This window comes from Ziziphus jujuba, chromosome 8 (genome assembly GCF_031755915.1).
Source record: "Ziziphus jujuba cultivar Dongzao chromosome 8, ASM3175591v1".
NCBI lineage: Eukaryota > Viridiplantae > Streptophyta > Magnoliopsida > Rosales > Rhamnaceae > Ziziphus > Ziziphus jujuba.
In genome coordinates, this window is record NC_083386.1 from 2,667,773 (window position 1) to 2,690,935 (window position 23,163).

The 23,163-nt window shown below is 32.2% G+C and overlaps 4 protein-coding genes across 5 annotated transcripts; 1 reads left to right on the forward strand and 3 right to left on the reverse strand.

Annotated features, from left to right (window-relative positions):
* Nucleotides 1-286: 286 nt before the first annotated feature.
* LOC132804985 (uncharacterized) lies at nt 287-895 on the reverse strand. The gene has a single exon (XM_060819569.1). It carries the CDS (start codon nt 893-895, stop codon nt 287-289), a length of 609 nt encoding a protein of 202 aa, XP_060675552.1.
* Nucleotides 896-9,688: 8,793 nt separating this feature from the next.
* Nucleotides 9,689-10,720, reverse strand: LOC107412789 (zinc finger protein 3). The gene has a single exon (XM_016020610.3). The coding sequence runs from the start codon at nt 10,718-10,720 to the stop codon at nt 9,689-9,691; it is 1,032 nt and encodes a 343-aa protein (XP_015876096.3).
* Nucleotides 10,721-13,840: 3,120 nt separating this feature from the next.
* On the forward strand, nt 13,841-20,422 carry LOC107412815 (uncharacterized). Of its 2 annotated transcripts, XM_048469848.2 has the most exons (7): nt 13,841-14,422; nt 16,283-16,439; nt 17,842-17,914; nt 18,034-18,127; nt 18,855-18,977; nt 19,137-19,194; nt 19,556-20,422. In XM_048469848.2, exons 2-7 carry the CDS (start codon nt 16,428-16,430, stop codon nt 20,075-20,077), a joined length of 882 nt encoding a protein of 293 aa, XP_048325805.1. In that variant the 5' UTR covers nt 13,841-14,422; nt 16,283-16,427; the 3' UTR covers nt 20,078-20,422. The 2 variants fall into 2 exon arrangements, with proteins under 2 accessions (XP_048325805.1, XP_015876121.1); XM_016020635.4 differs by lacking the exon at nt 16,283-16,439 and having other exon boundaries at nt 13,845-14,422.
* An 866-nt stretch (nt 20,423-21,288) lies between these two features.
* LOC107412816 (cysteine proteinase inhibitor 12) lies at nt 21,289-22,881 on the reverse strand. The gene is made up of 4 exons (XM_016020637.3): nt 22,667-22,881; nt 22,354-22,576; nt 21,775-21,920; nt 21,289-21,660 (listed from the first exon to the last, which is right to left on the reverse strand). Exons 1-4 carry the CDS (start codon nt 22,835-22,837, stop codon nt 21,523-21,525), a joined length of 678 nt encoding a protein of 225 aa, XP_015876123.3. The 5' UTR covers nt 22,838-22,881; the 3' UTR covers nt 21,289-21,522.
* Nucleotides 22,882-23,163: the final 282 nt, after the last annotated feature.

The following is a 23,163-nucleotide window of genomic DNA, read 5'->3' on the forward strand; positions in this document are numbered from 1 at the left end:
TCAATTAGTCTTATAAAAAAAAAGTATAAATAAATATTGTAATTTAAGCACTATGACTTGGTAAACAAAAATCATAAAATCTTAGTGAGCAGTGAATAGCTTAGGCCCTTTTTTTTTTTTTTTTCTTTTTTTCCAGTAAATCGGTTTTGAATATATCTTAATACATTAGACCTTAAAATATATCATATTTAATTATGTGATGTGAATTACCTGCTTCAATTTTTGCAAAAATTAATCCAAAAGAAAAAAAGAAAAAAAATTCAAACAAACCTTTAGCAGAGTTGAGTCAATCATCGAATGGGGTTCTGCAGAGAGGACAAGAATTGTTCTTGTGAAACCATTGAAGAATACAGTCTTCATGGAAAACATGTTTGCAAGGCAACCCAAAAAGCACTTTCCAACCGCGCATCTCTTCCAAACATATGCAACAACTTCCCAACTCTTTCTTCTCATTAACAACAATGAATCTTCGAGCTTTCGTCAACTTTTCAGTGTTTTCGTCACGGATTATGCCTACCCGTTCAACAATACGAATCTCCATATCAGCAAAAAAGTCATACCCTATATTCGTATTCAATGTCATTGCGATGGCCGCAACTTCTTCAACGAGCTTTCCAACTTCCGTACATGGAGGGCTATACCCTAACTCTTCCGTGAGTTTATACCAAATACGGTTTAGGAAAAACAAAGGGTCTTCAAGTATTTCATGGGAAGGGAATCGTATAGGTATGTTGAGCTGTGGAGCATTGGGATGTGAAGAACATGAAACAAGACCTTGGCTCGATCGAATCTCTTTGATGCCATATTGCTTGAGAGAGATGTTGAGGAGACTTGTATTTGGATGTGTAAACAATGTACGAGGACGGTGTCCCTGCACATGGAAATTGACAGCCATTGTCAATGTAAACCAAGAAAAACAAACTGTAAAAGACTTTCAGGAAAAAAGAAGAACTGGAGTAGATTCAAACTTCGGATACTGGCATATATATGTAATACGTATTGTGTATGTGTGTATATATAATAAAGAAAACTAAAACTTGAAAAGGAAACCTATATATATTTTGATATTTAAAAGGATTCCTATTTTCATTAGAGAAGGAATCCTATTTTAATTCGAAATTGAAAAGGAACAGCATAAATGGCGTTTTATGATTTTATATAACTTACTTAACACCAACATAAGTCCTTTTATGATTATTGTTGTTTAATAAAAGTAAATACATTTTTCTACTTTATGTTGTTTTGCAAAAAAAATAGAACTTCTTAGCTGCTATGGATTTCATTTAAGAAAAGAAATTTAAAAAACTTCAGATTTCTTTTATTACTTAAGCAAATCGACAAAATTAATTTTAGCACTACTTCTAGACATTTTGTACTTTTCTTTTCTTTTTTTTTCTAAATAAATTAAAATACTTATTTATTATTTTTTAGTATATGGTCACATGTTTTTAAAACGTTTTATATAAAACATGTTTTAGATTATTCTCAGTAAGCGCCCCTTTACTATCCCTTTACATTATTTCTGTTTTTAAAAGCAGAGCAACTTTGCCTAAAAACAGAGGATCTCTTTAGAAAATAAACAGAGCATGTTTTTGTCTTAATCAAGATAATATTATTTATATAGTAATTTGAAAAATGCTAGTATTAATTGTATAGTAATTTTAAAGATGATCAGCCAATGCTCCGAATCAATCATCCCTAATTCGTTATTCTTCAGAATGAAGAATATTGGAAGTAAAACAATCTTCATCTGCTTATGCATGGCAAGGTACTAACTAGGTGAATAGGCAGTTAATCAGATTTCTTTCCTTTCTTTAATATTTTCTTTTGAGCATTGCAATCACAATTATGGTCACAATCAATTCTTGGAACTAGTTAAAAATGATCAGATTAATCTCAGAAAAACGTTTCTATTTAATTTAATATTATAAACAAAGTCCCAATTAATCTTGCAATAAGTTCAATTTAACACTCATTATATAAAATTCAATGAAACAATTAATCTTGGCCAGCTGAAATTCCACTTTAGTGATATCCTTTAACTCTGACTTGGAAGACAATAATCTTGAAATGCATGAATAGCTTGCGCACTATTTTTTTCTTTTTTTCCCTGTGTATTTGTGTAATATATCTTAATGTATAGACCTTATAATATGTTAAATAAAAGAAAGGGGGTAACAAGTTTACAAGAACTTAAACTTCGATCCTAAGCATGTGTTTCAGTTTTAATAAAAATTTTCACCTCCAAAAAAAGAAAAGCAAAGAAATTATTTCAGAGTCTAAGTCAATCCTCCAATGGGGGTTCTGCAGAGAGCACAAGAATTGGTGTTCTCCAACCGTTGAAGAATAGAGTTTTCATGACAAACATGTATGCATTTAGGCAAACCCACAAGCTGTTCTTTCCCATTTCCACCACGCATCTCTTCCAAACATATACAGCAGCTTCCCAACTCTTCCTTCTCATCACCAATGAACCATTGAGCTTTCAACTTTTCAGTGGCAGTCCTTGATGTACCAATGAACCATCAAGCAATCCATCTTCTCCAACAAAGAAGTCATGTAGAATATCTTCCAATAGTTCGAAGTCGAATATCTGATAAACATTAACAACTGTGTTGACTATTTGATCAAAGATTAACTAATAATATCGATATCAGCATGAAAATAATACCCCACCGCTAAACATATTATTATCACCACCATTATTTACCACTCCATAATATTCAATCTCCCTGCACACAACACTAAAATGGGCGGCGAGCGAAGCATTGGTCATGGATGGAAGCCTAGACCCTAAGACTGCTGTGAGTTCATCTGAATATGGAATAGGCAACGCAAAAGGTCTAGAAGAATCTATTTAGGGAAATAAAATGATGCTTGGAGTGGTGGAACAATGGGAAACGAAGAAACTGGAATGACAAGGATTCAGAAAGAGGAAACTTCCGTGTTGTCTCGTTAATTAATATGTCTTTGAGACTGACTTGACAGCTTGCACTACTATCTGATCGCCAAGCCTTTGACTCCTGTAGGGAATTGGAGGTCAAACAAACAATGAACTGCATTTGAAGAAATATGGATTAATTGGATATCAATAAGTTCGCATGCATTATAGAGCAGCGGTTTTGAATGGATAATAAATTAATAAATCACAGTTTTAAAAAAAATTATTATTCAAAATTCTAATGCTACTCAAAGTCTTCTAACAATATGATAATATATTGTCAAATTATATACGTATATTTTGTTTCTCAAAAATAAAAAAGCATATTTTGTCACATTATTATTATTATTATTATTATTATTGGTAAATAAATAGGGAAGATGGATTTCATCATCATGCCCTGAACCCAGAATTTAGGATTGTTACCTGTGGTCATTACCAACTAGGTTGTCCTAAGGGGACTTGTTGCTTTATTTCAAATACACCAAATTACAATATTAGAATGGAAAAAAAAAATTTAATATTAAAAACAAAAAATTCAACCAAAAAAAAAAAAAGAAAAAAAATCAAGTGTCTACTAGGACATGCATGGTTGACATGAAAGGGGGCTAATTTATGAAGAAAAAATTGTCAAGTAAAAATAGGAAGTGTACCATATATGTAATTAATTAGTGCAAGTGACCTCTCGTACTTAAATTAGTGTGGTGTGCTACATTGAGATCTTAAATCTGCTTTGCTACGCCTGGGTCCATTACCATGTATGTATATATATATATATATATATATATATATATATGTGGAAAATAATTATTTAATATCTTGAATTTAGAGATTATACTTTGTCAATTTGTTACCAATCTACGTAAATTTGTCAACGTATTGTGTTAAATTGTATTTATATCATATTATGTCTACTTCATGTCAAATTTAGTAATACTAAATATGACCTAATAAGCTTATATATGGAAATAGATAAATTCAAACTCATTTATTAAACTATTATATAATCCATTATCCAACCAAAAACCTTATTAAAAAGATATAAAAAATTTAAATTTTAAATTTGATTTAGATTTCAAATGATAAAATTACTTTTATTTTTAAATCTTGCAAATATACTTATTTATTTCTAGACTTTTGAAAAATTAAATTAAATATAACAAATCATCCTTACCGCCATATTTGCAGCGCCATCCAAATCCCCAGTGGATACGATGACCAAGGCATTGCAGTTTTAAAGGGAAGGACACAATTCGCATATTCCATGGTCTATGATTTACTGGAATTTTTCTTGTCCGCTTTCTCCATTGTCATCCAATTTAATCTCCAGCATTTGGAAATATTTTAACTCATTACTTCGCAATGATTTTGACAACCTGCTTGAGCACTGCTTCTCTTGCCTTTGTGATGTGTGCTTTTCGGGAAGGCATAAAGGCAGTACTCTTTCCTGGACAAGGTTCTTTTAATATTCCATTCACGGCATTCTCAATGTATTTTTGAAATGAAGAAAAAATGTACTAAAATTGATGTTAATGTACTAAAATTGTGGAAAAAAACATGAAGGAGCTGGAGGGGTTTGCTGAAATTAAGATATTATTGTTTTCTTTATACATTTTTCCTTTCATTCTGTTATTTGGATGGTTTGGAACATGTACGAGGTTTATATTTAATGCATTAACCATTTAATCCTATTTTTAGTTCATAGAATTATAGTCTATGCGATCTTAGATTTTGGTAGTTTATGCATTGAGGACCGTGGTCAAGATGTACGTATGTTATCAAAATATTGAAAATCGTCATTGCTCTGTTTTTAAAAACATAGCAGGTTTGCATGATAACAGGAATTTTTTAGAAATAAACTGCGCTTTTTTTTTTTTTTTTTTTTTTTGGTCCAAATCAAGCTAATATTATTTGTCTAGTAATTGGAAAAAATGATCAGCCAATGCTGGCAGAAGAAACTCTCTACTTCTATCATTCCCTAAGTTTTATTTTAATTTAATCTAAAAAGAATCCCAATTAATATCAGAAAAAGTACAAAGAAACAACCATTAATAATATAAATCAATCAAACTTGGCTATTCAATTTCATATTAGATAACTCTTGCGGTATCTTTTACACACTCTTACTTGGAAGGCAAAGATCTTGAAATGCTTGAATATCTTCAGTGAGTTTCTTTTTTCTTTATTTATTTTTCCCTGAATAAGAGGAAATACAAAAGAAAATATTTAAATACCTTATTTTGCATTGATAAAATGAGGTGGAAAGGAAACAAAAGAAATTGGTTCTTTTATTTTAACTTGTTTTCTTTTCCACCCAAAATTGATTATTAAGAAGTGTAAATGACTACTATACTATATTCTAATTTATTAGAGTCATAATATTTTGATGTGATGTTAAAATACAAGTTATCACCGTCACCATTATTTACGGCTTTCTTATTCAATTTATCATTGGCCATGAATGGAAGGATAAATACCAAGATTGCCGATACTTCATCCTGAATATGGAATAGGCAAAGCAAAAGGCCTAGAAGAATCTGCGTAAGGAAATAAAATGGATATGTAATGTAGAGCGGCGGAGCAATGAGCTACGAAGAAAGTACAGGAATGAAAGCAGGGCATGGTGTCCATGCACATGGAGGTTCATAGCCATTGTTGATGAAAGCAGATTTCAGGAAGAAGAAGAACTACGCAAGAAAGAAACAAATTCAGAAGGTTAATTTTATTTTAATTTAATATAAAGAGAATCCCAATTAATATTAGAAAAAGTATAAAGTAATAACCATTACGTATAAATCAATCATTCAATCTCTGGCTTATTCAGTTTCATCTAAAATGTAACTGCTAGGGTGTGTTTTAAACCCTCTTGCTTGGAAGGCAAGAATTTGGACATGCTTGAATAGCTTAGACGGTCGAGTTTCATTTTTCTTTATCTTTTTTCCCTCCCAAATTTGTTTAATATATGTCTCATATTTTAATTGTGTTATGCTTCTATTTTTCAAATAATTTTGTCCAATTAATTCATCTAATGAAATTGTCAAATTAAACTACTATGAAAAATTATAATATAGAGGCAACAATAATATAGAAATCTCTTATTAGTTAAGGAAAATCATATCTCTAGTCCTAATTGTATTTGCTTATTGTTTTTTCCAATGCTAAATCAATAGTAAAGGACATGGGGGGGGAAAAAAGTGTGTATACATTTACGAACAAAAAAGGACTTTTGATCCACATATGTTATTATATTCAAATGTTATGCTAGTTTTAACAAAACTTCATCTACAACAAAGAAAAATGAAGAAACTATAGCAGAGTATGAATCAATCCTCTAATGGGGTTCTGCAGAGAGGGCAAGAATTATTGTTCTCCAACCATTGAAGAATGCAGTTTTCATGGTAAACATGTTTGCAATAAGGCAAACCCACAAGCTGCTCTTTCCCACGATACATCTCTTCCAAACATACGCAGCAATTTCCCAACTCTTCTTTCTCATCAACAAAACATTCAGTCTTTAATTTTTCAATGGCGGTTCTCGATGTCCCAGTCGTAATTACTTCCTCATCATTAAACGAATAATCATCTTCTTCATCAAAATATTCTCCAATAATAATATCCCCATCTTCTATCTCAATCTCATCAACAGTAGCAATCCCAAAATTAGCAACAAAACCATTATCATCATCAACAGTATCGTCCTCATTCAATCTATCTGTCTCTGCAGTCTCCACTAATTGTGTGGCAAGCCTAGCAATGGCAGTAATTCGAGGCCTAAACCCTAACACTCTAATGAGTTCATCCTGAATATGGAATCGGCAAAGCAAAGGGTCTTGAAGCACTTGGGGAGCGAATGACATTGGTATGATTAGCTGTGGAGCAATGCGATTTGAAGAAGAAACTGGAACAAGTCCTTCGCCGGATCGGAGCTCTTCAAGGTAGACAGCCATTGTAGAGAATTACACTAATTTGTAAAAACAGCTGAAAAGAAGCAAGTACTCAAGAAAAGAACACACTAATTTGGAACTGGCATATGTTACACATATATGTATGTATATATAAAAATATAAGAAACCCAAAACCAAAGAAGGATCCTATTTAGATTAGAATACCTTTCCTCTTTTGATTCAAAAATAAACCACCTTGAAAGTCAAGAGAACATGTGGTCACGTATATAATTTCAATTAATTATAATATATATGTGTACGGTCTTTAGATTTAGAAATTGTATAGTTATTACTAATGTTGTATATTTTTGTTTTTTTGTTTTTTTTTTTTTTAATAAAAGATTGCTATTATCTTATGTGAATCAATTTGAATTGACAATATGATGTTCTTTTTACTTAATTTTACTCCGTTTTGTTGTTATTGACTTGAAGTTTTTATGTTCAAAATAAAACATTATACCAAAGGGGAGTTTCAACGGTGCACACATCACCCTACATGGTAATTATTGCTTAAACATAACTGCTCTGGTCAGACACAGTAGCTTTGCTTTAGGGATTTATTTGATTATAAACAATTAAAATACTTGTCTCCTAACCAACATAGGCAATGTTACTCAAGTAAATTGTCAAATTATCTTCTTAAAAGAACCAATATGACAATAACCACCCGTGGTAACACTTTTATAGTAGCATCCAAATTCTTTCTTCTCATTAACAATGAAACTTTTAGAACCTTTTAACTTTTCAATGGCACTTGTCAATAGCCCACTATATAATAATCTCCTCATCTTCTTGACTAACCAAATATTGTTCGATATCCTTTTTAAGTATTGTTTCTATCTGATTATGATCAAAATTAATTAGAATCTCCTAATCAGCAATAATAGAATCTCCAAATAATGCTGTTGAGAAGATTTTGATTAAAAATCTAAAATTTTCTGACTATGGATATAATTTTAAAATAGAGTTTATTTCATTGTTTCAAAATACCCAAAGCACCATATTAAAAAAAATAAGAATGTACTCTGCATAAACTTATGAAACGCATGGCTCACATAATTGAAGGCTAATTTATCAATAAAAAACAGGAAAAATACCTAATATATAAATGATTAATTAGCTTAGGTAGCAAATCATACCTAAATTAGTATGCGTAATAAAAGGTGCTAGGTGTGCATTTTAAACATAATTTATTACCTTGGACAGTTGGACTACAACCAGGTCCGAGACAATGTATATATATAGCAAATTAAATAATTATCTAATATCTTGAATTTAAAAGTTATAATTAATTAATTAGTTACCAATGTAAAAAGGATACTCTTTGTTAATAAAATATAATGTACAATGAAACATACTTATGTATATTTGAGTTTTGATATTCGTCTCCTCTAGTAATAATCACTATTTTAATTAAGATATTTAATTTTTATTTATTTTTATATATGTACACTATATATATATATATATATATATATATATCAATTACTTCGTAAAATCAACTTTTGAAGTAAATCAAACTCAATATTCACATACCATGAATACTAAGATACAAAATCTTGTCACTACTTTATCAAATTTCTTTCCTTTTCTAATATTTCTTTCAAACATATTCTAATTCCTTATCTGGTGATAATCACTAATAACAAGATAGTTTATGTGATCATTATTGAATGACTATTATTAGATTAATTATTTTTTTTTGAAAATTATTATTAGATTAATTTTATTATCATTTTTTTATTGGACCCATCACATAATGACAAAAGACATAATTAAACATCACTTACTGTACCTCATCATCAATATGAGATTGTATATATCTTATAAATTATAACTTGATTTAAAATACTTTTATTGATCTATTATTAATTAATTTCATCAAAACAAAAATCTATTATTAACTAATAATATATGCAGATTATATACTATGAACTTAATTAGAGAACAAGACATATCCTTCCAAAAAAAAAGTTTATCTTTCTTATTTTCTCCTTTTGAATAATTATCTCGATTAATCCTTTTGCTCTCACCGGTCAACAGTAAGCAGCTTAATCAAAATTTCCAAAAGTAAAAAACAAAATTTATTTATTTATTTATTTATTTCTCTTTTCGGCGTTTTTCCTTCTCTTCCTATATGAGAATATAAAAACTCACTCTGCAAAACCCATTTTTACTACGCATACCGACTAAGCATGAACGATCTCATGCACAGGTATTGACCTTGAACTTTCTCTAAACCACAACCGATGGTGTATCTAATTCGAGCTAATTAATATACAGAAAATATATTTTATAATTAATTTTCAATTAATTCCTGACAGATTTAAATACATCTCATTCATTGCATTGATTTTTCTCATGATCAAATACAGATTCATATCTCCAGGCCATCAAATATGAAAATCAATCTTTTTATGTATGGCAGATTAATAATATATCATAATATCATTTAATTTCATAGGGCCAGCATGGTATAAGTAAAAGTCAGAGTTGACCAACTCTTTATCCAAATTAGCAGTTTTTTTTTTTTTTTGCCCTTTTTAAAGAGAAACATTAAACGAAAGAAACATAATATGAACACATATCATCTTGGATTGAGAGAGCAAGATTGGCTCTGTTATCATGTTCATGAATATCAAAAATAACTTAAAAAGGAAAGAAACAATTTTTTTATTTAAAAAATAATGTGAAGTTGAATAAAAGTTACACACAGACTTTAGACAAGAACACCCATAATATCATACTATAATCTTTTTAAAGAAAAAAAAAAGAAAAAAGAAAAAAGGAAAATAAATTAAAACTAAAGCTTAAGAGACAAATCAAGTTCTGGAACATCAGCATGATCAGTTTTCATAGCTTCACTTCTCCGGATAAAATCAGAACCTGTCGACCTATTGGTCACCATGTTTGAACCAGAAACAATATTATTATTAGTAGTAGTAATAGTAGTAGTAGAAACACTCAAATTCCGAATTGCACCAGTGTTTTCAAACCTTGAAGAAGAAGAATTATTAGAGGCTGAAGTTCCTGCAAGGCCCAATCCTCCACCACCAATTTGATTATTCTGAAACCCCTCAAGGGTTAGTCTATCAATGGAAGGTTGTGGATTCGTGATAGCCTGCCTCCCCCACCCAACACCACCGACACCAACACCAACGCCACCTCCACTATGGTTGTTGAACCGGTATCCAGCCTGTGTTGGCCATTGATAAGCATTAGGGTTATGTATCATTGATTCCATCCTAACACCAATAGACCTATTGAAAGATCCAAAAAGAGGGTGGCTAGATATGCTTGAATATGGATAATAAGGAAAGTGAGGATGTCCAAAAGCACCCACATCCATTCCTTGGCGTCGTTTCGCTAAAGCACGCTCTTGTTTATGTGCGTTTTGATGGCCTCCCAAGGCTTGAGAGGTAGAGAATTCTCTCTTGCAGAAGTTGCATGAGAAAACCCTAGATTCCGATCTCTTCTCTCGGGTTGTCTCGTCCGAAGACTCGTTGTTGTTTGCATGGGAAGAAACATGTTGGTTGTTCATGGAGTTGAAAAGATTGAGTTCTAGCTTCGACGATGAACCACCACGAAGCGATTCATCATTGCAGAGCTTCAGATCGAGTAGAACTCGAGAACTCAATTCGGGATTTTGGCGTTCTACTCGATCATTAATATCGGAGGAGGGTTTGACAAGTAGTTTTTCTTTGAGTTTCATGTTATTCATGATCTTCTTGTTGTGAGCATGGTGATTTTGGCATGGAGTAGTAGTTCCATCAGAGGCTGCAGAGATACTTGAAGCCTCAGAGGGACATGTTTCTCCACCAACAATTTCTTCCATGGCAAAAAAAAATAAAAACTTGTGTGGGTTTGGAAGAGATTTGGAGAGATTATAGTAGTTTATATTGAGGGTTTGAATTAATACATTATCTTTCATGTTTGGAAAGAAATCCCATTTTGCAGTTAATACTTGCATTATATTAGCAAAGGATTGAAGTGATGACTAAGGTTGCTGAGATTTGTTCCCATGGCAACCAAGTCTTAACACCCTTTCAATATTTCCATATATATTTTTTTATATAGATAATGGCACGTGGCAATAATATGTTATATATCCTATATGTGTATGTATATTGTTAATACTCTATGATTATGGCTAATTACTTTAATAGTCAAACTTCTATATAAGCAGTTCGCGTGATACATATGGTGGTCAATGAGTGTAACAAGGTACCTTTTATGTACTTTCATATTTGATTTCAAAAATGGAAAGAAATTGGGTTAAGTATAGTAAAGAAAGAATAATTAAATAAATATTTTAATACCCTAATCATATTGATTCTATGTATCAGCTTTTCATGTTAATTTCTTGTCCAAGTAATTTTTTATTGGACTTCCATCTAGTTTTGGTACACAAGATTTCAAAACACCCTGATTTAATGAATCATTCTCAAACGTATGGTTTTTATAAGATCCACAAATGGTTTGGTTATTTATTTCTTTATTTTCCCATGGTTTTTAGGCATTGAGATATACTTATTTTAAATGTTTTATATGTAAATACCATATATAAATCATTATGTGTGATATCTACTAACTCTAATTAAATGATACTTCAAACATATGGATTGCATTTATATGTATATAATTTATTTTTAACACCATGGTGTGTTTTGCTAATTAAATATACTAATTAATTGTGGCATCTCAAATTGATCAATTTATATAGTGCAGAATATTGACCAAAAAAATTAATATTTACAGAATCGAATTAAAATTCCATATAGAATTAGAATTCTCACAAATAAGATATCTTTGATCCACAAAATTTGGTTGAATTAAAGTCTTTAATTACATAGCATGAAAGGATATCATGCGTTATATATATCATGCATGGTGTTGTAAATCTTATTCGCCATATATAATATTAATATTATTTTTTTAAAAAAATATTAATATTAATTTAAATTTTTAATGGAATTAGATTTCACCAATAAAAACAGATGTAAACAACCATATTAATTCAAATTTATATCAAGTGGAATGAATAAAATTTCAATCAAGATTCTGGTCATTATATTGAAAATTTTCTAGAAATGTATATCAATTGAATTATATATATGTTACCAAAAAAGATTGGTCTCGAACCTAGTTTGTTGTACATTGGATCAGTTTTGTAAATTATATATTGCAATATATCAATATTATACACCTTATATGGTTTGTATGAACTGTGCATATATTCCGTAATCTTGATAGAAGTCCTAATAAGAGGACTTGGTTTATAGATATCTATCAATGGCATGCAAATTAATTATCAAAAAAAATAAAAAAGTTTCATGCAAATTATAATTAGAAAGGGTCATAAGAACTAAAATACAACTCATTCACGACGCTAGATATCTTGTTAATTACTAAAGCTAAAATGTTAATTATTTAAAATAGTATAAATGATATGGTAAGTTTAATATTTTTTTTTATTCAAGCTATATGGCAAGTACTAATTTAACATTATTAATTTTCAACTTTTTTTTTTAAACAATATTTTTCGCTTATATAACAATTATCATATTGTAATTTATAGTAATACAGATGTCCTGACAATCTATACATCTGTCATACCAATATATTAAAATGTTTATTATAGTAAATTACACATAAATATTAATTAATTTTTTTGATAAAATTAATATTAATTAACTAAATTCTCATTAGAAATACGGTAATTAATTATCATGTTTGTTGTTTTTTTTTTTTTCTTTTTTTTGGGGGAAAAATTATCATGTTTGTTGCTATCCACAATATCTGTGTGCATTGGACTTATTGGTAAATTACAGAAAAATCTCTGTTAGTATATACATTCTTGCACCGCTCAAATACGTCGTGTAAGTATTAATTTGTTGATGGCAATGGGAAAGACTTATTATATAACAAGTTTGACAGCCAAATTAATAATGATATATCATATAAAGATTTTTTTTAAGAAAAAAAATAAACCCTAAATAAAGAAGGAAAAACTCATAAAATGTATGTGAAACTTGTTGGTACTTAAACTATTAGCTGTTAATTGAACCTTGTTAAAATTATTGAATATTATTGGTGACGTCGTTATCATATTATACATCTAGTTAATGGTACTATTTACATTCGTACCTATAAAGTTGTGGATTCATTATAATAATAAAAATATTCTACCTTTTTTTAAGCAAAAATATATATATATATATACATATATTCTACCTATATTTGTGTATTTTTCATCAAATATAATATCCTTCTTTGGCCAAAATAGATGAATTAAAAATGTAGCAAAAGAGAAAATAACTTATAAAATAAAATGCTAAATCTTTATAAATCTTCATAAATCTCTATAGACTTGAGCCAACTTGTAATTTTTTTAGTCACTTCTTAAATTACATGAACTGTATACTTTTTGGTAGGTGGTATTCAGAAGATAGAATGAGGAATGTAGGGAGGAAAAAAAATTAGTAGTACTATTTTGGAACCAAATATTCAAAATTAACATAAATTTAAACACATAATGTAAAAGATAGAAGTGAGAAATTTTTTTTTAGGACTTAGACTTTCAGTATAATGTGGATTTCATCTTTTTCGAGATCATTAAGCCATATAATTCTATATTTCTGATGGTCATTAAATCTCGACTAATCCTGATTAAGCAGTATCGGACCACAAAGATATAAAGCTCTTCCAAAGTTTATTTTCTCCGTTCACAAAATTTAAATCCAAACTTTTACTTAAAATGAACAGATACCAAATCAACTGAACCAACTGGTATTGATATAGAATTGAAAATTTTAAAGAAAGTGAAAAAGAGTTTTTTGGGGCCAAACTATTCAAAATTAGATCACGTTAGGAATAAAGCGCCAACAACTTTTGTCTTAGATTTAGAGACGGGAGGGGAGCCAAACTCCCTCTGGCCTCATCCATGTCCACTTTCTCATAACACAATTTAGTTATTTATTTTTTCTTTTAAGTACTCTATTTTTAATTTTTAGTGTTTTTGGACAAAAGTTACTCAGGTCTATTGAAAGCTTACAAAAGTACACGCCATTGATACAAATTCATTCTAACGGCCCAATCGGAGTATGACACGTGTACAAAATGGACCCCATTTACTATGAAAATTAGAACTCGTCTCTACAGCAGTGAAGATGATTGGTTTGTCTACAGACGAGTCACTCTATCGTCATCTCGTATTTTTTTTATTTTTTATTTTTTATTTTGATATTTTTAAATTTTTATTTTTTCTTCGTCAAACTCGTACGGACGGATATTCCGCTGCAACTAAAAACTCTTTTAATTTTGGGAAGCAAATACTTTCGGATCTGAGATGGGTTTGAATGATTTTATCTGAAAATGATTATAGCAATCATTTTGTTGTTCTGAAAGAATTCGATTCTTTGTTTTTTTTTTCTTTTTTTTTTTGGAACGCTTAGTGTTGATTTTTTTTTTTCATTATTTAATTGAATATTCGAAATCTGACACCATGAGGAAGAAGCTCGATACCCGGTTTCCTGCTGTAAGTTCTTTGTTTATGTTTTCTAATTCTTGTGTTAATGGGTTTTTAATCTGTTTGGTTTCCAGGAAAACGAAGAAAAATAGACAATTTTGTTTTTTTATTTTCTCTCCTCTTGCCCTATTTTTCGTAGCGCAATATTTGAGCATACCCACAAGTGTGAATTGGGTTTCTTCACTTTGAATTGTCGATTTGGATTATTGGGTTAGTCAGTCATTTCTGTGGAATAAATGGGATATTCGATCTGGGTCATAATAATTTTCCAGATTTTGTACTGTTTTCTTGCCACGATTCTGATTTGTACAGTGGATATGTTGATGAATATATTTTCTTCAAGAAATCTTAGGTGGATATGTGGCCTGGCCTACTGTATGATTGGCTCTAGGGTTGGTTTCTTTTCCACGATTTTTGCTTTAGGATCCGTATGATGTAGCTTTTGTGTAAGGTTCGCTTCTTTTTATATGATACTTAACAGATTCATGTTTATAGGCAACTAATTAGGTGTTTTTATATGATTAGTCTGACTTAAAAATTCCCTGTCTTAGCACTGAGGATGGTTGTTGAAGTTTTCTTTAAGGAATTCCTTATTAGGAAATGGCATTTTTTATTATCTTTAGACCTGGGGCCTTCCTTATTAATAATGGTTCTCGGCAAGATTTTGTAGTAACAATATCATTGAGACTATGTAATTTGCTTTATTTCTGCTTTGTTGTATTGATTAGAGAGATTATCTAGTTCCTAAGGATCTGAAACATTGTGACTCGAATACGTCTGGGTAATCAGTTGCCAATAACATAGATTTCTTGAAATGTTATTGACTTTACGGTGACCTTGGGTCTAGTTGTTATGTTTCATTTTTATCTGCTTATTCCTGCTTAGTTTTTATGCTTAGGTTTTTAAGCTTGGTTGAAGATATGCCTTGTGGGAGCAATTGAAATGTAATCTAGCATACAGAGAGCAAGGATATGATGAAATGGACTAGATTTACATTGTTGAGCTCCTTCTTCATTTATGTGCTATAGTCTTGTAATCAGAATCATGGTTGATACTTTGTTAATTTTTATTATCACTGCATGATTCTCAAGTCTCTGGGTGAGAAGATTTTGGTGCAAAGATTTTCTTCAAATAGATGATTTTCAATTCTGTATGTTTTGACAGTAATGAAGATATATTATTTCATCATTTTTTTGGGGTTCTCCTTTAATCAGTTATTTGTTAGAAGTTGGAATGCTCGATGATTGATTGTGGAGAAATTGTGGAGAAATTGTGAATGAAATTGTATTGTTAGACTTTGCTACATTTTTTTCTATTTCTATTGAATCCTAACTAGAGCTGTATACTTCAAAATATATCTAATATGAAGACAATCTTTTCTAATCACTTCTCATCATGTCTTCGGGCCTGCCTCAGCTCCTCTTCAATTATCACAGTTTGAGTTCTTTTTGGTCTGTTTAACTGATATCACGTTAGGTGTCCTTTTTTGGGGGGATTACCACTTAAAATCATGAGTGGAGAAGTGCTCGCTAATGAATTGTGTATCAAATACGTAGTTGTTGTCTAATGCTAGGGAACTGTATGAGTATTTGTTCCAATCAAGAGTTTTAGCCCACAAGCTGGTGTAAAATTAGCTAGCAGTAGGGTACCTAACCTTTTCTATGAGACTGCATACGATATTTGCTCTATGCTTCCACGTAGGTGTAACTCGAGTATAGCTCATGTTATTTGAGATGGTTTTTGTGAGGGAGTATTTTGTTTGTCAATAAAATAATCATGCATCTTAGGAATTAGAGATCCAACACTGAGTTTCATTTGTCTACTTCCTTTTTTTCTCTTCTTGAAATTTCATTTGTGAATTTTTTGTAGTTCTTGAAAACATATAGCACTTGGAGTAATGTTGATGGAAGAGACAGAAGTAATACTCTTTATCTTTTGGTGGATTGACGATGAAAGTGAGCAGAGGCAATTATAGTGGGAATGTTAAGATGATGAGAGTATTGATGGTGTCATAATGAGCAGAAAGGTAGTGGTTTCTTTTTTTTTTTTTTTTTTTTTTTTTTTTTTTTTTTTTTTTGGGGTAGATAGAAAGGTGGTGGTGTTGGGTATATCAGTTACAGTTGCAATGGATATGAAAATATGATGGGAGTCATTGGTGATTAGTACTAGTGGTATGCTTGTGGGTTCCTGTTATGACAATGTTGGAGTCCATGATCGTTGTGGTGGTGTTAATATTAGACACAGCAACTTTTAACTTGATTGTATTTGCAGTGCAAGTGCTCTACATGGCGATGATAATGGCTATTATTGCTTGATGTGTTGCTCTAGCTTATGTTGCTGAATGTACTTCTGAGAGCCTAAATTTATAGGATGGTGGTTTTTTAACATGGTGTTAAGAGTGCTAGGCTGGTAGTTTTGTTATATTTGGGTCAAAATATGCTCTTAATATTTTTTTCAGTTAAGATATGTAAGGCCCACCATTTGGTTTCCAATTATTAGGTGGGCCTTCATGTCAGAGAAGTATTAGCAGCGGAGATTGTGATTAGACATGGAAGCTTAGTTTAAGTGTTAGTGTAGAAAGAAGTTATTGGGCTTTTTTAAGTATATATTCATATAAAATTGTAATTTTTAAATTTTATGTTGTTTCTTATTGGTTTTGAAATCTATAATATAAGTAGGCATGTCATAACCTTATTTTTGGATTGCCTGTTGAATGAATTACAAGCAATATATTTTTTCCTCAGACCTTGTCATCTTTATTGTTGTCCCTCCTCCTTTATCCATCTTCTCTCTCCTCTCCTCCTCTATTGGTCTCTTTTCCTAGTCCTGCATTGCCAGGTTGCAGTGTATTGGTTCTGTATATTTCGATGTGCAACTCCTGATGACTTAATCTCTTGGGAATCATGGTCACTCATCACCATACAAGAATGAATGGTGCCTGTAGCAAAACTTGGTAGTGAAGAATGAAAAAGACATGAAGTATATGGGTCTTAAGAAATCCATTAGGGAGTTATTCAGTGGATTTATCACTTGTTATTCTTTATGTTGTATTGATTTCTGAATTCCTAGTTAAAACTCCAGTCAATCTGGACATGAACTCTTTCATGTGAAAGATATGTGGAATTAAGTACATTATTAGCGATCACAAACTCATGTCCTTATTCTCTTTAAATGGCCTCTTTATTTAGTGTTCTCTAAGAAATTGGGTTAATGCTTTGAGTCATCGCGTAACTAAGTGGCCTACATTGAGAGATGCCTTCTAAAATTTATGTGTTTGAGAAGCCATATATAACGATGATTACTATCAAGAATGTTAAAGAGTGATTAATGATAATTGTATGAATTTCAAATTTTTACACAACTTGCCCTGAGAAGAGTGGTTGTTTGGTATATAATGTCTCATCTGATAGATAATACCATTGTTGCAGGCTCGAATCAAAAAGATTATGCAAGCTGATGAGGATGTTGGAAAGATAGCTTTGGCAGTGCCTGTTTTAGTTTGTGAGTGGCTGTGACTTTCTATGCTTTGTTTGCAGAGTTTATTATTGTCATTGCTACCTTTTTGTTTTGTTTTTATTTTTATTTTTGTGTTATTTATGCGCTTCTTAATATTATTGCAGCTAAGGCATTGGAACTATTTTTGCAAGATCTTTGTGATCGAACATATGAGATAACCCTTCAAAGAGGAGCAAAGACCATGAATTCACTGCATTTGTAAGTGAATGATCTTGTTCTTGTGTACAAAATATCTGATTGTTAATATGTTTGAATGTGTTGATGGAACCTATTAGTACAATTTTGAAGACAAAATTCAGAAACCTGGATAAAAATATTGTTTTAAGGATGTGTCTAAACATATATTCAATATGATTTCTCTGTAAATTTTGGAAGGGAAGATATAACATGTTGTGACATTGTATGTGTTCTGGGCCTTCTGTCAAATTAGATTTCCTAGGGGTGCTATAAGCTGTTCATGGTGTTACTTATGTGGTTTAACCAATTCTCTTGTTCCACTTTTGATGCATTACGCCTCGTTTACTGTAATTTCTGGTTTTATGCATTTGCTTCCGTTTCTGCCCAAAAAGTGCAAAGTGAAATCTCATTTATTTTATCTGCATCTATGTTGTCCTTTCATTTACTTATGTATTTCCTGTTCTCGTCCCTTCATTTACGACATCAATTCTTAAAAACTAACACAGTGGGAATGTACAGGATGGCTAATTCAAGTTCAGTTAAAGTAGGAAATGAAAAAGATTATAATAAAACAGATATTAACGCTCGAGGATAAATTGGTTTCAAGAAATACTATACAAAATAAAGCTAAAAGTTCAAGTGACAAGTCTATATTTCTTTTAAATCATAATGTAAATTTTCCCCTGCCTCTTTTTCCTTCTTGTGATATTTTTCTTTCGAAAACTTACTTTTTTTCTGCCTTATTCAGGAAACATTGTGTACAGAGCTACAACGTGTTTGATTTTCTGAGGGATATTGTCAGCAGAGTTCCTGATTATAGTCATGGTCATTCTGATGTAGGTGGTGATGACCGAGCCCTTCCAAAGAGAAGGTTAGAAAGAAAAAGATAGTTTCTAATGGAGGGATACTTCAGTATTCAGTCACTTAAATACGTCATCAATTTACAAATTTGATGTAGTTTTGTTTCTGTTATTCTTGCGTCAGCTCCATGTGATATAGATGTTTGCTTACTGACATTTTACATGGCCAGAAAAGCTGCAGGTGATGAATGCATCGAAAGCGATGAAGAATTAAGAAGAAGCAAAATGGTAAGATATACATATTACATATGTATATAATAGCTCCCAGACCAGCTGAATGTCATTCCTTTTTCTGCTAATTATAGCATAATTCATTTGAATTTTGTAATATCCCTTTTATGAAACCAGCTCTTCTGTTGGTGAAATCAACCACAACTTCAAGATAGATGACTTTCAACTGCTGCTATATTGTTTAATTAGAGATTTCTAGAATCCAAGTTAATTTGATTATATGGTAAAATCATATATTATAAATAGCTTATTACAAAATCTTACTCCTTGTTATTATTGGTTGTTATCTGTATTATGATTATCTGGAATGTTGAGAAATCCATTGACAGGGGATGTGATTTTGATTTCTTTTCTACAGCTAGAGATAAGCCATGGCAGTAGCAGTGGGAGAGGAAGAGGCCGGGGTAGGGGACGAGGACGTGGACGAGGTGCTCGAGCAGCAGAAAGAGACACCTCTCACCCAGAAACTGAATCTGATCCCTGTACATCTCTTCCGTGCAGCACCAAACATAATGTGAACCCTGGAGTCTCTACACATAATGCTTCTGATACAAAAGAGTCATTAAAGGAAGATATGAACATTGGTGATGATGCTGATCCAGCGGTTCGGAATTTTGACCTGAATGCTGATGTAAATGAGTCAGCAAACGAGAAGGAGGATGCAAAGGGAGCAGCTGCAGCGGCTGCATTGGCAGCGACAAAATCAGTAGCAGCATCATCCCAAGCCCCATCAACTGAACCCACTTCCGAGACTAAACATGAAGAATATCCTGGTTGGTCACTTTCAGAGATGGATCATATGGCCATCGACCCTCTTCAGCTTGCACATCTTGGCACAAGGATAGATGAGGATGACGAAGATTACGACGAGGAAGGGTAGTTATGCAAGTAGTAGAGAGATAAAGGAGTAGTGTGTTGGTATCAGAGAACTTGATGGGAAGGTCACGAAGAAAATGCACAAATAAAAGAGTCTTATTAGAAAGATGGAAATTGTGCCGAGCAGATCTTTCCTTCTGTTTTATTTTATTTTATTTTATTTTTGGTTCTTTTTCTTCTTTCCCCTTAAATGTTTCTGTCAAAATAGCAAAGTGGAAACGACCATTTCATCAGCTAGCTTGTCCTGACATACGTAGAGATCTGTCTCTGCATCTTTAAGTCTTAAAACAGTGTAGAAGAGTATGGTAGCCTTGTTGTTGGTAGCATTGTATGTTCCTTCTTTTCTTTATTTTCCTTCTAATTCTGAATTCTCCTAATTAACTAGCCTTGCCTTTCAGCTTAGCGTAAAATGATTAAAACCTTGCCTGACGGCTTCAGAATTCCTTTCTTTGTTCCCTTAGCAAGAGCCAAACGAGTTTCATGGAAGCATTATGTACAGTATGGAAATGATCATGTGACTTTATGCCAATTAAACAATTCCACGATGATTGGCCAATTTACCTTCTTTTTGTTAATCTCATGTTGGGAAAATGATTTGTGACCCAAAAGAGGGTAAAGAACTAAACTTTTTAGAACGCAGAGTCAAAAGGGAAAGGTCGTAAATCGCTTAGCCAGGACTCTCATGGTTTTGGCACAAGGATATGCAAATTAAGTATCAATTTGTATACCTTAATAGGCAGCCACCTCGTACTTGCCAAAGGGACATCAACCAACCTTTGGAGACTCCAGAAAGTTCCACAATTTATATTGCCAAAGGAAAGCCAACTCGTATTGCGAAATTGTGCACCTAAACAAAGTGCCAATTACGTATTCAACTTCCTAAGACCGCAGAAAGACCATCAACCTTCAGATATGAAAACACCCATGGATTATTGGAAGACGAAAACAACCGAGCGTTACCCAAAACGAGAGTTTTGATTCAACGAAAGTCAACTATCACCTGGTTTCTGAAAAATACCCAAAAATAAAAATTTTAAAAAATATGAAATTCGGCTAGGCAATTTCGCTGCAAATTAAATGGTCTTTTTCTTCCCTTCACAAGGAAAATACTATATGCAAGAACCGTTTTCCTCAAATGTCCATTTGCCACCTTTGAGCACCATATGAATTTGAACAAGGAAATGTCAATTGCATAACAGATAAGACACACACAAGTAGCGAAAAGAGGAGAGCATTATGTATATATAAGAATCTTTAAAATTACAAAGCAAACCGCTGGCAATTTTAAGCATGATGTATTACAAACAAAGCACTCATATTATATATCAGTTTTGAAATCATAACTACGTCTTAATTAACATCACCAAGTAAAAGTTAAAAAAGTAGTAGACCAACAAGGGCATCGTTTCTGCAATACAAGATTCACCATTCTAAGAGCAAACGCCACAATCAAGAGTGGTCTGGCGCTATCTGGTTGAGATGGAAGTTCCCTTCAATGTTCTTATGCACTTCAGCCTTATACTTCTCCTCTTTGTCTCCCCTCTTGACTTTCAACAGTATATCAAACTTGGCAGAATCATCAATCACCTGCTTCCCCACAAGAAGAAAATATCCAAAAGATCCAACTACTCAAAAAGAGAAACAAAGGAAAAATCCAACTGAATTGTTGAGATATGGGAAATGAATGCAACAACGACTGACCTCTGCCTTAGCATGAACTACCTCTTGAAGAACATAAGGGAATAATGAGTTAGACCTCTGCTGGAGGGTGTTGATAGCATGGTTTGCAGCATCCTGAACTTGTGGATCGTGTGCTGGCACTGATTTCCATCCTTGGCCATGCCCATCTGTTTTACAAACCAAATTAACCACAAAAACAAAATCTCAATCCCTACCCATTTGGGCCAAATCCAAATATGCAAAAGGGCAATAGAAATCACTACCCCAATCAATTCTTATTAATATTTAGCTGTTTCAACTTTCAACTATTGTTTTAAAACAGAGTTTATTAACCACAAAGCTTATTTGTAACTTTACCCATTTTGACCAATCCAAGGTTTTCACTCTCATTACAGTGACTCCATTTACAATTATAAGCATCTTCCATCAGCCCCACTTTCAACCCTTGATTAAAAGCCCTCGAGACCCAATGATCCAGAGCTCAAAACCATAACATGCTTTTATCCTCATTGAAGAAAAAATCAAGAACAAACACTTTATCCCAAAACTCTGAGAGAGAGAGAGAGAGAGATGAAAAGGGAGTAAAAACAAAAAAATCACCTTGCTTGACGCCAAGATCTGAAGAAGTAAAGGAAGGGGAGGCATCACCAGCGTGCTTGAACTCCTGGAGCTCTTTGAAGTCCATCCATGGCTTAACCCACACTTTGGCTTCGTAAAGCTTCTTCTTTCCGGCATCAATGGCTTCCAGAGTAAGATGATGCAGAGTACCCGCAACAACTTGTTCTTGTGCCTTCACCACCCTCACAAATTCAAGCAACGCATTCTACAAACAAAACCCACCAAAACCCTATAACACATAATAGAAATCGAATTGTTTATTTTCAACCAAAAAAAAAAAAAAAAAAAAAAAAACCTCTTTTTTATTGTGTTCTTCAACGGCAAAGCGAGCCAAGTGCTCGAGGTCGGCGCTGTTCTCGCATCCATGAGAGGGTTTAAGGCCTCCGGGCGTTGTCATTTCAGATTGACAGAATTGGAAGAAGACGACGACGACGAAGAAGAAAATTGATAAAGATTGCAAATTCATACGAAGAAGTGAGGAACGTCCTAAAGCTTTGGGTTTTTTGTTGTACGGACTCTAATTCAGAATTTATACTTTTCTTGGCATTTGAGCCTAATATGCACTTGACACGTGTCATCCACGTGGCATATTGAGATCTACGGTGTTTCCTTACTTCTGCATGTTTGCTTAATCTGTAAGCTTTCCTTCCCTCCACGTGGCACATCGAGATCAACGGTGTTTCCTCTTCTTTTTTTTTTTTTTTTTGTGTTTTTGACTCATCAACGGTGTTTCCTTACTTCTGCATGTTTGCTTAATCTGTAAGCTTTTCTTCATCCTATAAAGAGTAATCA